Below are 21,317 nucleotides of genomic sequence, written 5' to 3' on the forward strand. Positions count from 1 at the left end.
TAGAGAACCCAAACATCCACAGTTTCGCCCGTGGGATAGTGGGGAAACATTCTCGTCCTCACACTGCCCTGGAAGCCCTCTCCGGGTGCTGGCTGGCCGGCTGACTGATGTCCACGTGATGCCTCCTTGGAGGAGGGATTTAGTTTCGGCAAGAGGACCCCCTCAAGCAGGGGTCCAATCTATTCACTAACCTGTGTCCCTTCCTCCCTGGGAAGACAAACTGCTTAACCTGTGAGGCGGTGGGAAAATTCCTCCCTCTTAAATCAGAAGAAGGGCTGATCATCTCAGAGGAGGCTCATGCAGTGGGAAGGGGTGGCTGTGCCTCATAGACCTGACCTTACACACAGGATTCCCCTTGTTTTGTGGGTTCTCACCCATTCCTGCCACCCCCATCATGCTGGCCCTGACACAGCCAAACGACCCTCGCACCCCTGAGACAAGGCTAGAACGTCTAAGTAAAAATGAAACTGAGAAAATAGACATACTGAGTCTTGCACATCTAGATAACCTGGTTAACGACTTGGAACTCATTAAATTCGGTTTGTATTCTTTCACAGGGTTGATCTCCTCCTAGTTCCCTGCCTCCTTCCAGATGACACATGGAAGTATATTGCCCATCATCACAGGTGATGGATACACTATTCCTGGTGCTTCAAATATACCTTTTAAAAAAGAGAGGTACAAATACCTCTCAGTCCTCCATCATCTAACACATTTATCCATTAACATCACCTCTAAACCCATTAAATAGCACTTAGAATTCATGACCTGAAAAATAACAAATCTATGCATTATCACCTTAAAATGTTAATACTTGGCTTGAATAAAGAATGATGGGCACACACAAGGCTGTTATTCAAAAGTAACAGCCATGAGAGACATGCCATGTTCAAGGATTAGAAGTCTCAATTTCAAGTCTCCCACATTGATCTACAGTTTAATGAAATTCCTATCAAAATTCCAGTAGACATAGACAAGATCATTTAAAAATGTATATGGAAAGGACTTGGGATGGCTAAAACAACCTTGAAAAAGAATAATAAGGTGCATGGAATCATTGTATCTGATATTAAGTCCTACTACTTAGCTATAGTAATTAAGACAGTATGGTTTTGGTAATGCAATAGACACATAGAATAATATAAATAGACCCACACAAATATGTTCAACAGATTTTTCACAAAGGGTGCAAAGGCTATTCAATGGAAGGAAGACAGACTTTACATCAAATGCATGTTACAACAATTGGATATTCATAGACAAGAAAAACAAAATCAAAAACAAAAAATAAACCCCCCACACACAAAAGAAGAAAACAAAACTTCAACCTTACCATAAAACTTAAAATGGCTCAGGATCTTAAATGTAGATGTAAGACTATAGCAATTTTAGGGAAAAGAAAACACACAATCGTAAGGAGCTAGGGCTAGACAGAGTTCTTAGACTTACCAGCAAAAGTGTAGTTCATAAAAGGAAAAATCGGCAAATTGGATCTCATCAAAATTAAAAGCTTTTACTTTATGAAAGACCCAGTTTAAAGGATGAAAAGACAAATTACAGACTAGGAGAAAATGTTTGCAAACCACATATCTGGCAATTAGAAAATGAGCAAAAGAGATGAACAGACATTTCACTGAGAGAATATGTAGATCACAAATAAGCACATGAAAAAATGTTCAACATCATTAGCCATTAGGGAAATTTAAATTAAAAGTATAATTAAAACTATGCACCTATCAGAATGGCTAAAATAAGAAATTTACCAACACCAAATGTTGGTAAGGATGTGGAGAAACTGGCTCACTCATTCATTGTGGATGGGAATGTAAAATGATACAGCCTCTCTGGAAAATTAATTGACAGTTTGTTATAAAATTGAACATGCAACTACTTTAGGTACCAGCACTTCCAGTCTTGGACATTGTTCTAGCTTGCTAGCTACCAGAATGCAGTATACCAGAAGCAGAATGGCTTTTAAAAAGGGGAATTTATTAAGTTGCAAGTTTACAGTTCTAAGGCCATGAAAATGTCCCAATTAAAGCAAGTCTATAAAAATGTCCAAATTAAGGCACCAACAAGAGGTTACCTTCACTCAAGAATGCCTGATGAAGTTCAGGGTTTCTCTCCCAACTGGAAAGGCAAATGGTGAACATGGCAACACCTGTTAGCTTTCTCCTCAGGCTCCCTTGGGGACATTTTCCTTCTTCATCTCTAAAGGTCTCTGGCTGTGTGGGCTCTCATGGTTCTCTTGTGGCTCTAAAAGGGACTCTCTCCAAAATGCTCCCTCTTTTAAAGGATTCCAGTAAACTAATCAAGACCCACCTGGAATGACTAGAGTCACATCTCCATCTAATCAAGTTAATACTCATAATTGCGTGTGCCACATCTCCACGGAGATAATCTAATCAAAGTATTCAAACCTATATTGTTGAAAAGGGATTAAAGACATGGTTGCTCCCACAAGATTGTATTAAAATATGGCTTTTCTAGGGTGCATAAATCCTTTCAAACCAGCACAGACTTTTAGCCTAGAGAACCAAAAATTTATATTCACACAAAAAATTCTTGCATGAGTGTTCCTAACATCTTCATTTGTAACAGCTAAAAACTTGAAAACACCTAGATGGCTTTCAACAGATGAATGGTTAAACAAAATATGATGCATCCATATTATAGAATACTACTCAGCAATAAAAAGCCACAAACTATTGGTATATACAACAACTTGAATGAATTGAGGGGAATCATACTGAGTAAAAAAAAGGAAACAATTCAAAAAAGATTATATAATGTATGGTTTCATTTATATATGTTCTTGGAATGACAAAATTATAGAAATGGAGAACAAATTAATGGTTGCCAGGGGCCGGGGGAAGGGGCAGAAGGAGGTGAGTGTGTCCATATAAGGGTGACATGAGGACCCTTTTGGTCATGGAATTGCTTTGTACTTTGACATGTCAATGTTAATATCCTGGTTGTGCTATTATATGATAGTTTTGCAAAATGTTATGATTGGGGGAAATTGGGTGAAGAAAAAGGAAGATCTCCATGTATTATTTCTTTCAACTGCATGTGTAGTTAATTCAAAATTTAAAAAATTAATAAAAAGTAGTGGCCATAAATGTTTATTCCATCCCATCCCCTGCCTGACCCCCTCCCCTCTTGTCTAAAAGGTAGGGTAGGGAATCAGAACAGTTGGCTTTTTCAACACCAGGAGGTCTTGGCTTCTCTTTCTTCAGGGCAGTAAAGAAGCAGTGAAGCATTGGCTGCTTTTCACTTCAAATTGGGGATTACTTGACCACAAGACTTCATTGTCTTCAATCCCCACAACTCTGAGCTCCACAGCGTCAGAGGTCCTGAACCCCAAGGGTACACACTGACCAGGAAACCCAGCAAGGGGCCCACTGAACTGCATACTTTGACAGCTGCCTGGGCACTTTAGGATCTCTGTGTCCAGGGACCAGTAAGCAAGAAAAAGGGGGCCATCTTGTTGGGAATAATTAATACAATCAGCAGAAGAAGGTAGGGCTGTTTTCATACAATTGGGGCAGGGAAAAATATGGGTAGAACTCAGATGAGCCATTTGGGTGCCTCTTAATACTTCTTGCCCAATTGTGTCTGTGAATGGACAAGCACAAGCAATCGCAACCTGAAAAGAATATGGTGACCAATGACTAAGATCCATCAGGAATGAGGATCTCGGTCATGTTGTCAGGTTAGCTACATAGACCAGAAGAGGGGAATTTAGAATGGGTAGGAAAAGGGAAATGAATATCAGCTGCAGCTCTGAGACCAACTGCAGCCCAGGGGCTATATTTTGTCCCACCAATCTCCCTTTTCTAAGTTTGCCTTCAGGTCTTCAAGACGACTTTGTGAAACCTCCCCAGATTTGTTATCCTTGAGTTTATCCTTCCTTCAGTATGTTTTGAATGCCTGAATCATTGCACCAGGGGATGCAACCTCTTCCACCTGCCCACCATCCCATCCCACCACTTGCAAAAGGTTTAATAAAACCAAAGGCTGTCTGCACACCATATACTGAGCAATTGGTGTTGAGTGATCCAACCCTACAGCCCCATCTTTGAGCTTGGCTTCTTGGGTCATTCCTAGTGTCAACTGCTGCAGGTTGGATCCTCTGGGAAGTACATACTGAGATGGAGTTAGGAGTGTGAAAGGTTTACTGGGAAGCACTATCTGTGAAAGGAAAGGGGAGGAAGCAGGATGGGTCAGGGTGTACAGAAAGCAAAAACGTCTACCAATTCCCATGATGGCTTCTGTTACCAGTGGTTTATAGTAACTCAATCAATTCAATTCAGACTCTAATTCCCTGGAGTTAGGATCATCCTCTACAAGATTGCCCTTTAGGCACTAGTTATAAGTTCAGGGGTTCCCAGGGCCACTCATAATTCTAACCAACTAAATGGCAATGAATTTGGGATTCCTATCATCTCCTTGGGTTCAAGAATTCACTAGAACTAGTAGCAGAAGTTAACAGAAACAATTATAGTTATTATTGTTTTATTTTGTAATTTTTAAATTTTTTAAAACTTTTTTATTGTTAAAAATAACATATATACAAAAAAAGCAACAAATTTCCAAGCACACCACAACAAGTAGTTGTAGAACAGATTTCAGAGTTTGGTATGGGTTATAGCTCTACTGTTTTAGGTTTTTTCCTTCTACTGCTCCAAAGCATTGGAGACTAAACGAAGTATCAATGTAATGATTCAGCAGTCATACTCATTTGTTAAATCCTATCTTCTCTGTTATAACTCCACCTTCTCCTTTGATCTTTCTCCAAGTCTCTAGGGGTAATTGGGCCATGTCCATTATAACTGTTTCATATTGGAAAGGGATATCGACAATATGGGATAGGGGGATGGAACTAATTCATGTTCTGGAGAGGCTGGCCTCTCTGGGTTTCAGGATGTGTCTGGCCTAAGAACACATTTGGAAGTTGTAGGCTGATTATAGTTTTATGATAGTAAAAGGATACAAAGAAGAAGAAACCAAAAGGGGAGATGAGGCCCAGGAGGGTCTCATATGAAAGTTTCTGTGTCCTCGCCATGTGAAGTCAAGACACATCACCTCCTGGAACAGCGATAAATATTATTAATCTTGGAAGCTCACCAGAATTTCAAGTTTCCTGAGTTTATAGGGTGTGCCAGTTTGAATCTGTTTGAACCCCAGAAAAAACAAGTTCTTTAATCCTAACTCAGTATTGTTGGGTGGGAGCATTTTTATTGTTTCCATGGAGATGTGACCCACCAAACTATGGGTGGTAACTTTTGATTAGATGGCTTTCATGGAGATGTGTCTCCACCCATTTTCAAGGTGGGGTTGCTTACTGGAGCCCTTTAAGAAGGAACCATTTTGGAAAAAGCTTTAGAGCCACCAGAACCACAGAGCTCACGAAGCCAGATACCTTTGAAGATGAAGAAGGAAAATTCCTCCGGGGAGCTTCATGAAATAAGAAGCCTAGAGAGAAAGCTAGCAGATGTCACCATGTTCACCATGTGCCTTTCCAGCTGGGAGAAAAACCCTGAATGTCATCGGCTTTCTTGAACCAAGGTATCTTTTCCTGGATGCCTTAGATTGGACATTTCTATAGCCTTGGTTTAATTTGAACATTTTCACAGCCTTATGACATGTCAACTTGCAACTTAATAAATTTCCCCTTTTAAAAGCTGTTCCGTTCCTGGTATATCACATTCTAGCAGCTAGCAAACTAGAACATAGGGGCTTCCAATAACCAGGCATGATTGATAGAAGCAGTGTCCACATGGTGGAACTCAACCTGCAGCCCCCCTGCTCTCCCAGAGGCCCGGGAGTTGAGCTGATGTGGGATGTGAGCTGATATGGTCTGACAGCACTGGCTCAAAGCCCCTCCCATCATGTGGTTGATCTTTCTGCTGAGTCTGCCCCCACCCTAAAGCTACAGGTGTGGCTGGCCCTACCTGTAACCATGAGGCGTGGTCCTGGGCCCACCATGAGTAACAAAAGACACTCCTCTTGCAAGAAATCCCGAAGATTCAGAAGTTGCTTTCCCAGGAACTGAGGACAAAGACCAGCCAAGTCCGTATTATGCTACACAGTAGGGGCTTTCAGATTATGATGCAGACCTGACAAAATCTCTGCCAGACCAATTGGCAGGTTCTGGGACAAAGGTGGCAGGTTAGAGGAGTCTTGCATTGGACAGAACAGCTAGGCTATTGTACCACTGTCTTGCTCAGTCATTGGAGGCTGGTCTCCCCAAGAAGAGGGCCTTTCCAGCCAGGAAAGCAGGGATGATGCCAGGGCCAGGGGCACCACAGACGTCCCTTGGGAAGGACAGCCACTAGACCTGGAATTAAAAGTCACGTGGTGGTTACTGTGCTTAGTACCTGGGAATCAAAACTGCAGCTTCGGGATCTGAATGGCTAAACAAAGTGCAAAGCTACAGCCATGCCCTTCTCCCTAAACCCCCGGCCAGCGAGCCCGGGGCTGACTGGGCTGCAGGGTGCACGTTGGCCTGGTGGATCAATAGCAATTTGGGGCGTTGGCGGGGGTGCCATCTGATGAACTCGGATGAACGTGGTGAGCTGGCGGCTTCCTGAGTTCTCGGGGAAGTGCACACACCATCCACTTAGTGCTGGAGCCTGGCCATTCTCAGGGCACAGCCTTCCTTCTCCTCCTGGATGCTCCTGTCTCTTCCACCACCTCCTCCTGTCCTGTGCCGGCTGCTCCTGGGAGGATGGAGGCTGCAGGGCCGCCCCAGGCCAGGAGGCATTGCCTGGAGGTCCTGGGGAAGCTGTTTCCTCACCTCTGCTTCCTTTCCTCCCTGGTGACCTATGCACTGGTGGGGGCTGCCCTCTTCTCCGCCATTGAGGGCAGCCAGGACCTTCAGCCGGACCAGCAGGAGTTCGAGGAGTTCTTGAAGAGTCTCTGCAGAATCTTGGAATGCAATGGAACAGGTAGGTGCCTCACCTGGGTAGGGCTGGCCTTTTGTCAGTGGGTGGACGTGTCACCTGCCTGTTTTCTCCCCATTCCCGGGAGGACTTAAGCAAGTGACCTCACCTCCCTGGGCCTTAGTATTCTCGGTAACAGAGGGAGAAGAGCAGCCTTTCAGGGGTGCCGGGAGGAAGGACTGAGAAAATGTAAGAAAAGCCCTAAGCACCTAGTGCAGGCTCTGGAAAGACCAGCTCCCTTCCCTTTGCTTCTGCTCCCAGCAGCACCCAGACCAACAGGTTTGGGGTGGGGGGTGGGGTACGGGGGAGGATTGGAGTTGAGGTGGGTGGATTGTTGGAGAGTTGGGGAGGGGGTAGAATGGATAGATGAGCAATTCTGGAGCTCGGGGTTCCTAGACTGCTCCTCAGAACTACTCGTGCTCCACCCCATGATTCAATTTGCAGGGACTTTAATTCAAGGAACAGTCTCAGAGGGATACAGACCTCCTGTCCCCCCCTCCCAGCTTACTCTCCCACTTTCTGTTTCAAATTTTTTTTCTGTTGACGAGCTCCAGGGAGGAGGGGAAGAGGGTGGCAAGCAGAACTTGGGGGCCTGACTCTAGTCCCAATTGCTCTCCCAGCTTGCTGTGTGATCTGCGGCAGTGCCTTTGCCCTCTCTGATCACAATCTCAGGCCTGCCAATCACAGGGCCTCTGAGGGATGCAGATGAGATAATGGACAGAAAGCCTTTTCAGAAAGCAACAGCACTTTATACCTATTGTTATTGCATTTCATTTGGTCATTTATTTCTACTCTGTGCTGTTCCCCAAAGGAAGTTTGCAAAGATGTATTTAACAGAGCAAGAGAAAACTATAGAAAGTAAATAAATAAAAGACAAAGGAAAAGCAGACTTTAAAAGTCAGGAGAAGAGAAATCCCTGGAAGAGGCCTCCCCAGGCAGCTGGTGCCCAGAAAGCCAAGTGTGGTCCCCAAATTCCATCAAGTTTAATGACCTCCAAGAGTGGGTATGTTTTGCGTCCACAGAACAGCTTGCATCACATAGGAGCCTTTTAGCTTTCAGTTCTCAAGAACCACGGGAGAGAGGCAGAGCAAGAGTTACGAGACCCCTGTGAAAGGTGAAAGGCACAGAAGTTTAGAAACTTATAAAAGCCTCTTCGGCTGCAGATCAATCTCCTGGCTGAGCTCAGGCTGGATCCCGTGGAAGCTCACCTTGCTGGGGCGGGTGGGGTGGGAGTGGGGGGCCTCCTAGCCTGCTCAGGGCCCAGAGGCAGGACCTAAACAGCCTAAATATTTTAGAGGAGGCCTCCCGAGAGCCAAGCCCTGGAGTTGATGGAGTCCCAGGGCAGGCGGCTGCTGGGTGCCCCCCCACCTGGTGGGGACCTGTCTTAAAGAGCAGACCCTTCCTCCTCACTCTGATGTCTTTCTTGAGTTGAGGAAGTCAGGAAACTGAACATCCAGGAGCAGCTGAAGAAAGTGAAGCCCCAGTGGCTGAGGACGTCCACAGACTGGTCCTTCCTCAGCTCACTCTTTTTCTGCTGCACAGTGTTCACCACCGTGGGTAAGTGGGAGGCCGGAGAACGGGCCCCTCCTCCTCCTCCTGCCGGCAGCCAGCCTGGGGAGGGAGTGTAGGGAAGGGGGAGGCTGGGGCCTCCTTGGTGGGGATGTGGGCAGTTCAATGCATCTAGTGCAAGGGACGATGGGGGGTGCCTTCCCTGCACCAGGCCTTCCATTGCAGGCGCACACTGCTCCCAGGGCAGGGGGTACAGCGGGGAACCTTTGTGTGAATTCAGCAAAGGCGGCCCCCTGCCTGGGTGCAGGCTGGATGTCCGCCCCTTCCTGCCCCTCTGCAGAGTCCTCCTGCGAGCACAGCCTGTCTGGTGGACCCCGGCGGAGCTCACAGACCCCAGGCCGGCCGAAAGTGCCCAGGGGCAACCGCAGTGCCGTCAGGCCGTCTTCACCTGGTGGTGTGGGTTTGGGGGCAGCAGAGAGCAGGGGCAGCTGAGTGTGTGTTGGGGGGAGGGCAATCCAGGAGTCAGGACTTCAGTGGGAGGACATTTTAAAGGCCCTCGGAGGAGGGGACATCCACACTGGCCCAGACAGGGTGAACAGGTGCTGGGGGTGGGGGCGGACTGTGGACCACGAGGGCAGACGGCAGGCCACCAGGGAAGCAGAGCCAGGCCTTGCGAGCAGGTGGAGTTAGGGATGGAGAAGGGGGAGGGAGACAGGGGAAGGGCCCACCGCTGGCTCAGGAAGGGTTCACCGTCTAGCGGTGGACAGTGACAGGGAACCACGGCTCGTGTGTGTAGGGGGGGTCACTCGAGAAGTGGGGGGGGGGGAGACAGGCTATGGGAGCAGGTGACACGGGAGGGGGGCGAGAGGCTTTCCTGTTGAAGTGACGTGTGACCGGGGCTCTGAAGGCTCAGTGGTGATTAACCAGGCGAGGTAGGGAGAGAGCTTTGCAGGGGAGGAAGCAGGATGGGCGAGCCCCCCGTGTTTGGAGGGCGCACACCCCCTTTCAGCAAGAGAGGGTGGCCAATGTGGCTGGTGGGTGGAGAACAGGGGGGAGGGCGGCAGGAGACACAGTAGCAAGTTAGGCCTCTTGGGCTGGGGGCGAGGACAGTCTAGTAACTGGGGGCTGCCCTGCTCCAAGCCCTGCCTGCCCCGGCTTCCCTCTCTGGTGGCAGCCGAGTAGCCCAGCTTGGAGGGTCAAGCCTCGGCCAGTCGGGCAGGAACCCTCTCTACCCCCATTGTGGGCAGGGGTCACAGGCACCCGGGGTTCAGATACAGCATGGGGCTCGTGGGTCAGTGCTCCTTGGGGACTGTGGCCCATCACTCAGCACTGGCCCCGCTTGGTTAGTGTAAAGGACCAGGGACACCCCCATCCTTTAAGAGAGCAGGTACCGACCCCTGGGAGGGTTGGGGCTACAGAACCAGGCTGAGACCAAGCACTCACCCCACAGACCTCTCCCCCCAGACCTCTCCCCCCAGACCTCTCCCCCCAGAGCAGGGCTGGAGCACTGCAGCCAGCGTGGCCTGGAGGCCAGCTGCCCCGGGGCAGAGCTGTGTGACCTCCAGGGAGGGGTTAGGCCCTCTCTGAGCCTGGCTCCCTGATTCATGATCCCTCCTGAGCTGCCCCTCAGGGTCAGCAGGAGGACCAGCAGGTGATGTCGGGGGCAGCCAGGAGGTCTTCCACTGCAGCTAGTGGAAAACCCAACCCAGGCAGCTCCAAGTGCAAGGAAATGTGCCACCTCCAAGTGAGAAGTCCGGCGGAGGGTGGCTCCAGGGGTGGTCAGTGTGTGCCTCGGCCAGCTCCGGGGGTCAGGTTCTCTGCATCTCTCTCCTTGGTAGGCCCCGGATAGCTGCTGCTGTCCTCACCCCACCCAGGTGTGAGCTAACGCAGGGGTCTTCCCAGGCCTGGATGCTTCCCTAGACCAATCAAATCAGAATCCCTAGGGGCGAGGCCCGGGCATAAGTATTCTTCAGAGCCCTCCAGATGGTTCTACTGGGAGTCCAAGCTTCCCGGACTGGTCTAATGGAAATGCATTAGCTTGGGGTTTGTTTTAAATCCCAAGAAAGCAACACTATCGCACATCATATGGACAGTTGTGACATGGTCGCCCAGTAATTACAACTGGGAGGGGATGCAGAGGAATGTTCTGCACAGTCTTTAATTAATAAGAGCACGTGGAAGTCCCTCTGGTAATACTGCTTTTTACCCTGCAGCTTGGGGTCACCTGAAGTGGACCTGGCCTGTGCTGAGAGAGGCACAATTGATAGGAGTGAGGCTGGTCAACCGCCAGTTATTCTCCCTTGGGTCAGCACCCTTGGATTAGAAAGCAAAGTGCATGGGCTATTAAACGCTCACCGGCTAAGTGGAGTGGACTGATTGTATTGAGATTGAGGAACGCATTACAAGAAATAATATGATTTTCCATTACGCATTTTGGCATTCAGTAACTGGGAAAGTCAATACATTCCCTTCGTAGGGGCCGTGTGCCGAGTCTTGCTTCCTTGCTACATTTTCCGGAACGTGGATATGTCTTCTGGATTGCTGGGTTATAAACATATCCCACCCTGAGGCAGCCACAAAGACTCTCTGCTTATAACCCAGTAACCAACCTTGGCCCAGGAGAGCCTTGGGCCGGCACATGCGTTGCGGGGAAAGCCTCTGTGTGGGGGTGCAGAGCCTTGTCCGCTGTGGGCTGTAACCCCAAGGAGTGCACTTGACTTCCCTGCGTCTCTATCCCTTGTCCGTGAAATTCTGGTCATAACTTTGAGTGCCAGTGTCAGTAGAGCTGCTGTGCAAGAAATTTTGGCTCTAAATGGCTGATGTAGTGGGCATGCATCTTACTCCACAAATTCTGTAAGAAATGGTCCTGTGGGGGGGGGGGTCATCACTGGCTTCCCTGGGGGTGGGGTGGGGATGAGCACTGGCTCATGGGGTGACCCCCCCCATCCATGGGCCCTCTGGTTTCTGCAAACACCCCTAGGGGCTCATGGCTCCCTGGGGGCCGTGCCTGCCTGGGCAGGGTGTCTTTGCTGTCGGACTCCCACAGCTGGGTCTCCCGAGTTTCCGTCCTTCCAGGACAGGCTCCATGTACCCTGTTCCCTCCTCTTCCTTCCTCTCCCTCTTCCACAGCTAGGGGGTCCCATGGTCCCAGGTCCCTGGGGTCTGCCCTCATTTCAGCACTGAAAGTCCCAGGCCCTGGGCAAACTCCGGCCTCGGGCAAACTGGAATGGCTGGTTCCTCTGTCCTCATTTAGGTGCCCCACCCCGACCTCCTTGGTGGTTCTGGGCTTTCACCAAGTCTGGACGAGTGGCCCCAGAGGTGCGTCTGCAACCTCCTCTCTCCGAGGTGGGGGCACAGAGCTGCTAGAGAATTTCAGGGAGTAGGGAAGGGGAAATACAGGCAACCGAAACCTTCATCCCTCCCTCAGCAAATGCCTCTCCCTTACCCCCCAGTCCCCCGCAGAACAACCTGGGTTTCAGATAGGAGATTTGATAAACGTGGGGCCCCCACTGCTGACCCCTGGTGCTGCATCTGCTGGGGCACCCTGGGGGAAGGCGGAGAGCTGAGCTGGAGGCTTTGCTCTCCTTTAGACTGGGAATGCCTGGAAGGTGAAACCTTTGTGGGTTCCTCCTGGTGTTCCCCTAGCCCCGCCCACATGTGTGCTCAACAAGTATGAAATGGATGCAATTACTCATTCAACTAATAGTAACTGATGTGCCAGGCACTGCTCTAGGCACTGGGGGCCCAGTGCTAAACAATAGAGGTAGAAACCCCGCTCCCCGTGGAGCTCACATTAGGGGAGACTGACAGTGAACAAATGCACACAGTAGGTCAGATGGTTATAAATGTTATAGAGATTGAAGGGAAGAGAGGAGGGTGGAGGCTGCAATCTTAAATGGGGTGGTCAGGGGATCCCCCTGAGAAGTCACATCTGAACAAAGACCTGGAGGAGGTGAGGGAGCAAGCCCTGTGCATGTCTGGAGTCAGATGTCCAGCAAAACGAGCAGTCAGTGCAAAGGCCCTGAGGCAGGGACCCATCTGGCTTGTCTGAGGAAGAGCAAGTAGGCCGGGGCAGCTGGAACAGCGAGCGAGGGAGAGTAGTGGGAGGCTACAGGGTCTTACTGGCATTACAAAGACTGTTTTTTTCCCCTGCGTGAGAGTGGAAGCAACTGAGTAAGCAGAGGAGTGACAAAATCTAGCTTACCTGTTAAAAAAAAAGGATTATTCTGTCTGCAAATAATTGGCAAAGCCATGCTACACAGTGGTCACAACAGTTGTGGGCATCGAACATCCATGTGAAATTTACTGCTGCTTCCTCCCCAGTGTATCAGGGCCCCTGACACACTCAGATACATGAATCACTGTCTATCCCAGTGGTTCTAGGTCAGTCCTGATATCAAATACTCTGTCTCCATGAAATTGATGTTGCAAAACTGCCTCTCGCTCCCAGGAGTGGCACATCAATGCTTTGTTTCCCTTTTGTGATTCAGAAAAGAGGGTTGTTCCATTTTGCTAGCTGCTGAAATGCAACACACCAGAGATGGATTGGCTTTTAATAAAAGGGGATTTATTTCATTAGTTCTTCAGAGGAAAGGCAGCTAACTTCCATCTGAGGTTCTTCCTTATGTGGGAAGGCTCAGGGTAATCTCTGCTGGTCTTCTCTCCAGGCCTCTGGGTTCCAACAACTTTCCCCGGGGTGATTTCTTTCTGCATCTCCAAAGGCCTGGGCTGAGCTGCGAGTGCTGAGATGAGGTATGCTGAGCTGCTTGGGCTGTGCTACGTTGAGTCTCTCATTTAAGCACCAGCCAATTAAGTCAAACATCATTCACTGCAGCAGGCACGCCTCCTAGCTGACTGCAGATGTAATCAGCAACAGATGAGGTTCACATACCATTGGTTCATGTCCACAGCAACAGAACAAGGTGCCTTCACCTGGCCAAGTTGACAACTGAATCTAACTACCACAAGGGTTTTGAAAATGGCAGACTGAGAACTTACCAAGTGCCAGATGCTGTGCAAAGTCCTTTACATGGGATGACAATTTAATCCTATAAACTGCCCTATATCTTGGGAACTGTATTACCTCCTCCCTTTTGTGGCTGTGGAAATGGAGATACCAAGTGACGATGACAGAGCCTGTAAGCCACGGAGCAGGATTTTGAACTCATTCCTGTCTGATTCCAGCATGCCCCTACTTAGCCACGTGCTATGCTCTCTCTGCTCTAATGTGTTTTGGGATTCGGTGGGCCAAACTTCCCCTTGAATGGAGACTAATCAGTAAATTGATGGATGAACAAAGATGAATTCAGAAGAGCCTGCTCTGTGCCAGAACCCCCAAGTCCTCTCTGACACCCCAAGTCATTTGCCCCTCTTGCCGGCATTTCCACCAGTGCCGATGCGTAGTAGTCTAACTGAGGATCCGAGCACCTCTCACCTGGGCAGGTATCATGACCTGCTCACTGGTCTTTCTGAGCCCTTCCATTTACTCTGCATGCAGCAGCCCGGGTGGTCTGCTCAAACTGCAAACATGATTGTGTTAGTTTCCTGTAGCTGCTGTAACAAATTGCCCCAAGCGTGGAGGCATAAAACAGCAGAAACTCATTCCCTCATAGTTCTGGGGGCCAGGAGTCCGAAATCAGTCTCACTGGGTTGAAATCAAGCCGGAGCAGAGCTGAGCTCCCTCTGGGGGTTCGAGGAGAACACTGTTCTGGCTTCAGCTTCTGGTGGCTGTGGCATTCCTCAGCTGGTGTCTGCGTCCTCTTCCTCCCTGTGTGTGTGTCATCTCCTCTCTGCCTCTGCTCATAAGGACACTGAGATGGCATTTAGGGCCCAATCTGATAATCCAGGATAATCTCATCTCAAAAGCCTTTCCTTAATCACATCCGCAGAGGCCTCTTTTCCAAACAAGGTAACATTTATAGGACGCAGGGATTAGGGCCCAGCTATCCTTGTGGGGGGCTGTCCTTCAGCCCACCCCACGGATCAAACACCAGGTCCTCCAGAGCCGTCATGTGAGCCCTTAGGCCTTGCCCACCCCTTCCCCCAGCCTCGTTTTGATCCCTTCCACCTTCCTCCCTGTGCACCGGCGACTCTGGCTTTCTCTCAGTGCCTCCAACCAAGGTGACAGCTTGGTGAAAATTAGGAAACCGCAACCCCTCTAGACAGACACAGACCTGAAGCTTGGAGAGTGCACTGCAGGCTGGATCTTAGCCTCCAAGTTCAGGGTACAAGTTGCTGTACCATGTGAGGGTCCTTTCTTGAATCTGTACATGGCCTCCTGCCACAGGGCCTTTGCACATGCTGCTTCTTCTCTTCACCTGGCTAACTCTTGGTCCTCTTTCCGCCCAATCTCAGATAAGAGTCACTGCCAGGTAACCTTTCCTGAGCCTAAATCCAGGATGGGGGAGCCTTTGTTCTAATCGCTCATAGAACGTCTGCTTGTTAACTGTTATTGGTCTCTATGTGTGATGACATACTCACTCGTGCAGTCATTTCATGAAATCTGCCTCCCCCACTAAACCAGAAGCTCTGCAAGGTCAGGTCCCACCTCTGCCTTGCTCACTGTTATGTCCACAGTGCATGCAGTAAGCACTCAATATCTGTTGAATGAATCCATGTATGGAGTTAGCCATTCCTGCTATCACATGGCGTCTTGTAGAACCAGCTGGGGTGGTGTGGGGTGCTCTGAACTGGGTGCAAACTGATGAGAACCTGTGTGGGTGACAGCCCCTCTTCCACTTCCGAGACCCTAATGAAGGTGGGTGACTGGACGTTCCTGGAGGGCAGAGCCCGGGGCCAGAGTTTGCCAAAGAGCCCTGGAGGGGGTTGGGGTTTAGGCAGCCTAAAAATCACTTTCAAATTAATTAACATAACTGGGCTGTTTTTTTTCTGAATGATGTCTTCATGACATCAAAAATTAAACACAGGCATTAAATACAAAAGCTTTTCTTCTGCTTGTGGAAGTCACTGAAGATCCAGCCAGTGCTGCTGTAGGGTTTGGCTTCTCTCTGCCCTTTGGTAGGCGCAAGGGTGGGGGGCTGGCGGTGGGAGGGGCTCCTAAAGGGCCTGGAGACACCTCCGCCCACCCCTCCTTTGCTTGGCTAACTGATTCCAGTTTGTTGAAGGCTTCTGCCCTCAGGAGTGATCCCGGCTGAGTGGAGACTGAAATTGTGGGTTTGAATTCCAGCTCTGCTGTTTATCATCTGCATCTTCTTGGCCACATCACTTCGTTCTCTGACCCATGGGATCCCCGTCCGGGAATGGTATTCATATACTTCCTTAAGGAGGTTGATTAACGTGCTCCCCACAGGAAGCACCCCATCAGCAGCTGTCATTAGCTCTCGAGGGAAATGACACTGACAATGATCAACCTCCCACAGAGCATCAGCTCATGTCATCCTCCCAGAGTCAGTGCATCCTCAAGGGACTCCATCCCCTAAATTACAGATAAGAAACTTGCAAGTGTGAGCAGTCAAGTAACTTTCTAGTAAATGGCAGGGACAGTAGAAAGATGGAAGATGGGCTGGACAACCCAGAGAGGACAAGTACGACTCCTGAAAACACGGGTGCCTTCTGAGGATGAAGGAGGCTGGGGTGGGGAAGCCCCCATAGCCTCTCCCCTATCCTCAGCCTGTCCCCCCAGGTGAGCTGACCCCATCCTCATGCAAATGGGTTAGGTGGAATGAAATGGCTTAGGTGGAATGACAGGCATTTCCTGTCAGCTCATTTCCAAGCACATGCTTGTTCCCTGCCAACGACAGTTCAGATCAAGGATCTGGAAAGGGGTTGCTCCTCATCCTAAAGAGAAGTAGGGTTTCCCACTCCCACTCCCCAAACAGCCCTAATGCCAGACAAGTGGGTGAAAGCTTTCAGAAGAACTGTTTCAAACCCATTGTGTAAAACATCAACCCAGGGAGGGGAAATGGCAGAAGGCAGGGTGACAGCAATCCCAGCTCTTGTCTTCTTTTCCAGGTTACGGCCACATCTACCCAGTCACCAGGCTGGGCAAGTACCTGTGCATGCTCTACGCTCTCTTTGGCATCCCCCTGATGTACCTGGTTCTCACAGACACTGGCGACATCCTGGCCACTATCTTATCCAAGTTGTACAACAGGATCCGGACAGCGCTGTCGCTAAGGCATCGCCTCTCCACGGAATGCTCCCGTCTGCTCTGCAGGGGAACACCCAACAGCCCGCCTGTGCAGGAAGCTGCTCCTAGGATCATCATCAATTCCAAGGAGCTCCCGGACCCCAACCCCGGCAAGTGTCCTTCAGCCCAAAACCGTAACGAGGAACTGTTTGAGCAACTTCTGGCTCAAGAGAAGCAGAATACGCTGAAGCTGCCCTCGCCAGCCATGGAGAGGAGTAACTCCTGTCCCGAACTGGTGCCCGGGAGACTCTCCTACTCCATCATCAGCAACCTGGATGAGGTCGGACGGGGCGTGGAGACGTTGGACGTTCCCCTCCCCATCATCGTCCTCATAGTTTTTGCCTATATATCCTGTGCAGCCGCCATACTTCCCTGCTGGGAGAAAGAGCTGGATTTCGAGAACGCCTTTTATTTCTGCTTCATCACGCTGACCACCATCGGGTTTGGGGACACGGTTTTAGAACACCCTAACTTCTTCCTGTTCTTCTCCATTTACATTATCATCGGGATGGAGATTGTGGTTATTGCTTTCAAGTTGGGGCAGAACCGGTTGATTCACATCTACAAAAAGCTTATGCTAGTCTTTGCAAAAGGGAAATTTTACCACCCCATTAAAAAGTGAAGGCTCCGCTGTTTCTCAGATGCACACAGTGGCTGAGTTGATTCCAGGCTTGGGGTGGCGTGAATGGAGCTGGTGACTGTGGCATGTCTTCTCAGACCTGGGGGCTTGAAGACCAATCCTGCAGGAAGGCTTATTTCAGTCTTGAGGTCCTGCAGAAATATGGTCAATGGTCTTCATAAGCAGGACTTTAGGAAGCTTAAAAACAAAACAAAACAAAACTACTGCCACCTTCCAATGAAGTCCAATGAATTTCTCCATTTTCACTTTTACAAAGCACTACCTTATCTCGATGAAAGGATGCCACTGGTTTTTATGTGACACCAGAAAATATGACATTTGTTCTTGTAACTTGTACTTTCAGCTAAATCAAAATCATTCTAAGCTGCTGCCTGTTGAAGAAACAGGGCTAACTGGCTCAAGCTCTTTCCTGAATGACCCGCACGAATGCATGCCAGACCAGCCCAGTGCCGGCCCACGTACACCGAGTGGAATTGCTGCCCATGTTCAAGGGACCTGGGACATTTCCTGATGGCCAGACTCTGTCCACTTTCCTCACTAACTGACACGTGTCTGGACACTCCTGCATGAGTTGAATGTGAAAGTGTCAGCGCCTAAATGAATGGACAGTACACAATATGGTTGGCACTCCTGAGCTGTTCGTGAATGAATTGGCATGTGAATGGCGGGACGGGCACGCCAGCTATCTCTGCCTGGAGACCTTTTCTGGCCACTAATGTGTGGACATGCGCAGGGTAGGCCAGATGTGCCAAGGAGTGAACTCAGCCAATGGCTGATGGGAGTTGGGGGATGCTTGCTCCGGCCTCCTTGCCTCTCCCGTGGGATAACTCGGGGGCAGGCTCACACTGTCTCCCAGAGTTGCCCAGTGGAATGGAGCCTCAGTGGCTTATTTTACAACCTCTACTGGCTTCTCTCATCTTCCTGTCTCACCCTCCCTATTTCCCCTACTGGGGCTTCCTGATAGCACTCCACATATAACCCACCTGCACTCAAATCCCCAACCTGCAGTCACTCCTGGGAGCCCAGCCCAGGAGAAGATGTAAAAGACTTGATATTGGGACTGGCTGGCATGTGCATGGGGTGGCCAAGAGCCTTTTACTTACTCTCTTGTCAGTTATTAGAAATATCTTATAAGGGCATGATTGATTAGCTCTTGGTTCTTTGAGAGAATTTTGTAAAAGTTAACCCGTGTCCTGTAATGAGCAAAGTCATCAGTTCTTGTTAAATGGTGAACTTTGCTCCAAGATGCAGCACAAAAACTGCAAAACCAGTGAAAAATGTGGGGCGGTTTCAGGTTGAAAAGAAATGCTCTCTTTAGAGGAGTTTCTGTCCTGCCAGGTTCTGACAAGTGCCAAGGGCAGCTCCCAGAGGCACCTCAGACTTCCCTTCTGTATCTTTCCCCTCTCTTCCCCACAACTTTTGGCTTTCTGCCCCTCAAGTCCTCCAAAACCTACCTCAGGCAATGGAATCAATTGGCAAGATGTGAGTCTTTTGACAACAAAGACTGAAACGAAAGACATGAAGCATGGGGAGTGGGATTTCAGGCAGCAGCCACTGGGACCTGCATTTTTTCGGAATCTCTCGACACCCCTGAAGCCACAGTAGCCAGTTTATGTTCTGCAAATGCTCTCGAGCCCCAGCAGGTGCTCACAAAGGTGGAGGCCACACCTTTTCAGGTGGGATTGAACCTCACAGCCACTCCCTCCCTCGAAGCCATAGCAAGTCCTGTCCAGATGCAAATGTGAGTTTGTCAGGGATGCATGGATGCAAACCAAAGGTCCTAAACATTTGCTTATTTCATATGCTAGTTGAGTTTTCTTCCATGATTCTGAGGAAATGGCCCGGCTGGCTTTTCTGACAAAGGCCCCTTTGTCTCAGGCAGCCCATTCCAGCCACTTTGAGCTATTTACTCCTTATTCCTGGGCAGGAATGTGCATTCAGGACTGCAAGCCCTTGCCCAGTGGTCTCAGCCTTGCCTGCCCACTGATGCCCGGGAGCTTCAAAGAATTCATGTGCTGTTCCCACCACCAAGATTTGGACACCACCAGTCTGGGGCACTGTCTGGGAACTGGGGCTTTTAGACAGTTCCCAGTGATTCCAATTCGTGACCGAAGGTGAGACTCCCAGCACTACTGAAACAACTGCTCTTCCTTCTCTGGGGGATGAACACTTACTCTGGAAGTTCATTCATTTATCCCCACCTCTAGACAGCAGCCCAGGCTGCAGGAAGTGGTCCCCCTTGCCTCCTCCATGCCCCCGGTACACCCACACACCTCTTCCTCCCGCACAGATCGCAACTAGGTGCTCACCTTTTGTCTCCTCCCCTAGGCTCTGAGCTGCACAAATAAAACGACTATCTGTTTTAAAGAAATCACTGCTTTCTCTCCCTTTCATTCTCCCATCTTTACCCTATGGCATCTGCCACTTATGGGGAACTCTGGGAGAATTTAGGTACACAAAAATGCCAAGGAGAGCACCCACGATTCACTGCCCTGACCTGAGTCTTTTACATACACCCGTCTAATGCTCACTGCTGTGCCATTAGGTCCAATTGTCCTCATTTCACAGGCGAGGAAACTGAGGCTAAGTAGCCCAAGGTCTCACTGTCATTAAGTGATGGAGCCAGGACTCACACCCAAGGCTAGTCTGCTCTGACCCTGAGGATCTCAGTGAGCCTGCAGTCTCAACATGCTCTGGGTACTGGTTACAAATGCAGATTCTCAGGGCCCCACTCCAGCCCTACTGAATGAGGGCCCAGCTGTCTGCTTTAACAAGTCTTCTAGGTGATTCTGGTGTTTGAATCAGAAGGTTTGATTCTCAAGTTTGAGAAGCAAAGCTCTTGCCACTCTCACAGCCTTTCTGACCCCCTACTCCCACTCCACCCCACCCCTGTCTGTGGGGCCGTCAGTGGGGGTGGGGGGCAGCCTGGGGGAGGCACAGGTCTGGTTGAAGGGGCACCCAGGGGGGGTCTCCTGCAGGCTTGAACTGACCCCCCACCATTAACAGCTAGTACTGGGTCTTCTCTGTACTCAGGGTTTCCCCGAGATCAGGGGAGACCACATTCCTGCCTGCCCGGGTCTCAGCTGGGGGCTCCTTCTCCAACTCCCAGCAGAGCAAGGCTCTGTGGGAGGGGCTGCTTGGGGAAGGCTGCCAAGTGGCTAGAGTTCAATTCGGAAATTAGGGGGCCTGGAAGTTCGGAAGCTCCTGGACACTGGAAGCAAGTGGGGACTTTGGTGATCATCTGCTGTGTCTCCCACTCACGGGCCCAGAAACACCCCCACCCTTCTGACTTCCCTGTACCGGACAGGAGCCTTTGGTGGGACGCACTGACCCACAGCGCTGTGGGGGCGGGGGAGGGGGGCGGGCCTCCTGTCCAGTCGTCCACCAGCGGGGCACCTGGCACTGTCGCGCCTCTTCCCACTCCTATCCCCACCCCCACCCCCTTTTTAGCAGAAAAAGAGACTGAGGTTCACAGGCGTTAAGCAATCCGTTCAGGATAGCATAGCCAAGGAGAACGGGGTCCGCTCAGCGAGGTCCAATCTGCTGGTGTCACGGGGCCTGTGAGAGTGGTTGATGTCAAGGGTGGGGGTCGGGATCCGGAGCTCGTCGGGAGTCGCGCGGGAACTTGCAGGAGCCCCGCACTGGGACGCGCGGGCGGGGTCGCGGCGCCTCGCGGCTGTCCGGGATCCGCAGCTCGGACTGCGAATCCCCCACGTGGCCGCCAGGTGGCGCCACCAGACCACGCGAGCCACGCTCCCCGGCGCCAGCAGGTGGCGCGTCCCCTGCGCCAGGTCTCGTCCCTCCGCCACCAGGCGCCTCCCGGGAAAGAGACTCCAGGGACGGGGGTGTCTGTCCCCGAAGACAGTCCCTCGGGGAAGAGGCTCCTCGGAGCCGGGTCCTCGCAGCGGCCTCCGGCGCGGGGCCACCTGCCCCCCTACCCCCCGCGACCCGCGCGAGGGGGCGCTTCGGACACTTCGCCCTCGCCGTGGCCTTCCGGGCAGGGAGCCCCCTCAGCGGCCGTCCTCTGGCCCGCGAATAATAAATCCTGCTCAGCTCAAATCAGTGCCTGAAA

The 21,317-nt window shown here is 50.5% G+C and overlaps 1 protein-coding gene across 1 annotated transcript; it reads left to right on the top strand.

Moving 5' to 3' along the window:
• The first annotated feature begins 6,733 nt into the window (after positions 1–6,733).
• On the top strand, positions 6,734–17,227 carry KCNK18 (potassium two pore domain channel subfamily K member 18). Its single transcript, XM_077124426.1, has 3 exons — positions 6,734–6,953; positions 8,376–8,504; positions 16,428–17,227. Exons 1-3 carry the CDS (start codon positions 6,734–6,736, stop codon positions 17,225–17,227), a joined length of 1,149 nt encoding a protein of 382 aa, XP_076980541.1.
• Positions 17,228–21,317: the final 4,090 nt, after the last annotated feature.

The sequence above is a fragment of the Tamandua tetradactyla genome, chromosome 13 (genome assembly GCF_023851605.1).
Source record: "Tamandua tetradactyla isolate mTamTet1 chromosome 13, mTamTet1.pri, whole genome shotgun sequence".
NCBI lineage: Eukaryota > Metazoa > Chordata > Mammalia > Pilosa > Myrmecophagidae > Tamandua > Tamandua tetradactyla.

Excerpts from the sequence above, each read along its gene's own strand:
- KCNK18 (XM_077124426.1), top strand. The coding sequence starts at position 6,734 with ATGGAGGCTGCAGGGCCGCCCCAGGCCAGGAGGCATTGCCTGGAGGTC. Across the intron at positions 6,954-8,375 it reads CTTGGAATGCAATGGAACAG|TTGAGGAAGTCAGGAAACTG; the intron begins GTAGGTGCCTCA and ends GTCTTTCTTGAG. Across the intron at positions 8,505-16,427 it reads CACAGTGTTCACCACCGTGG|GTTACGGCCACATCTACCCA; the intron begins GTAAGTGGGAGG and ends CTTCTTTTCCAG.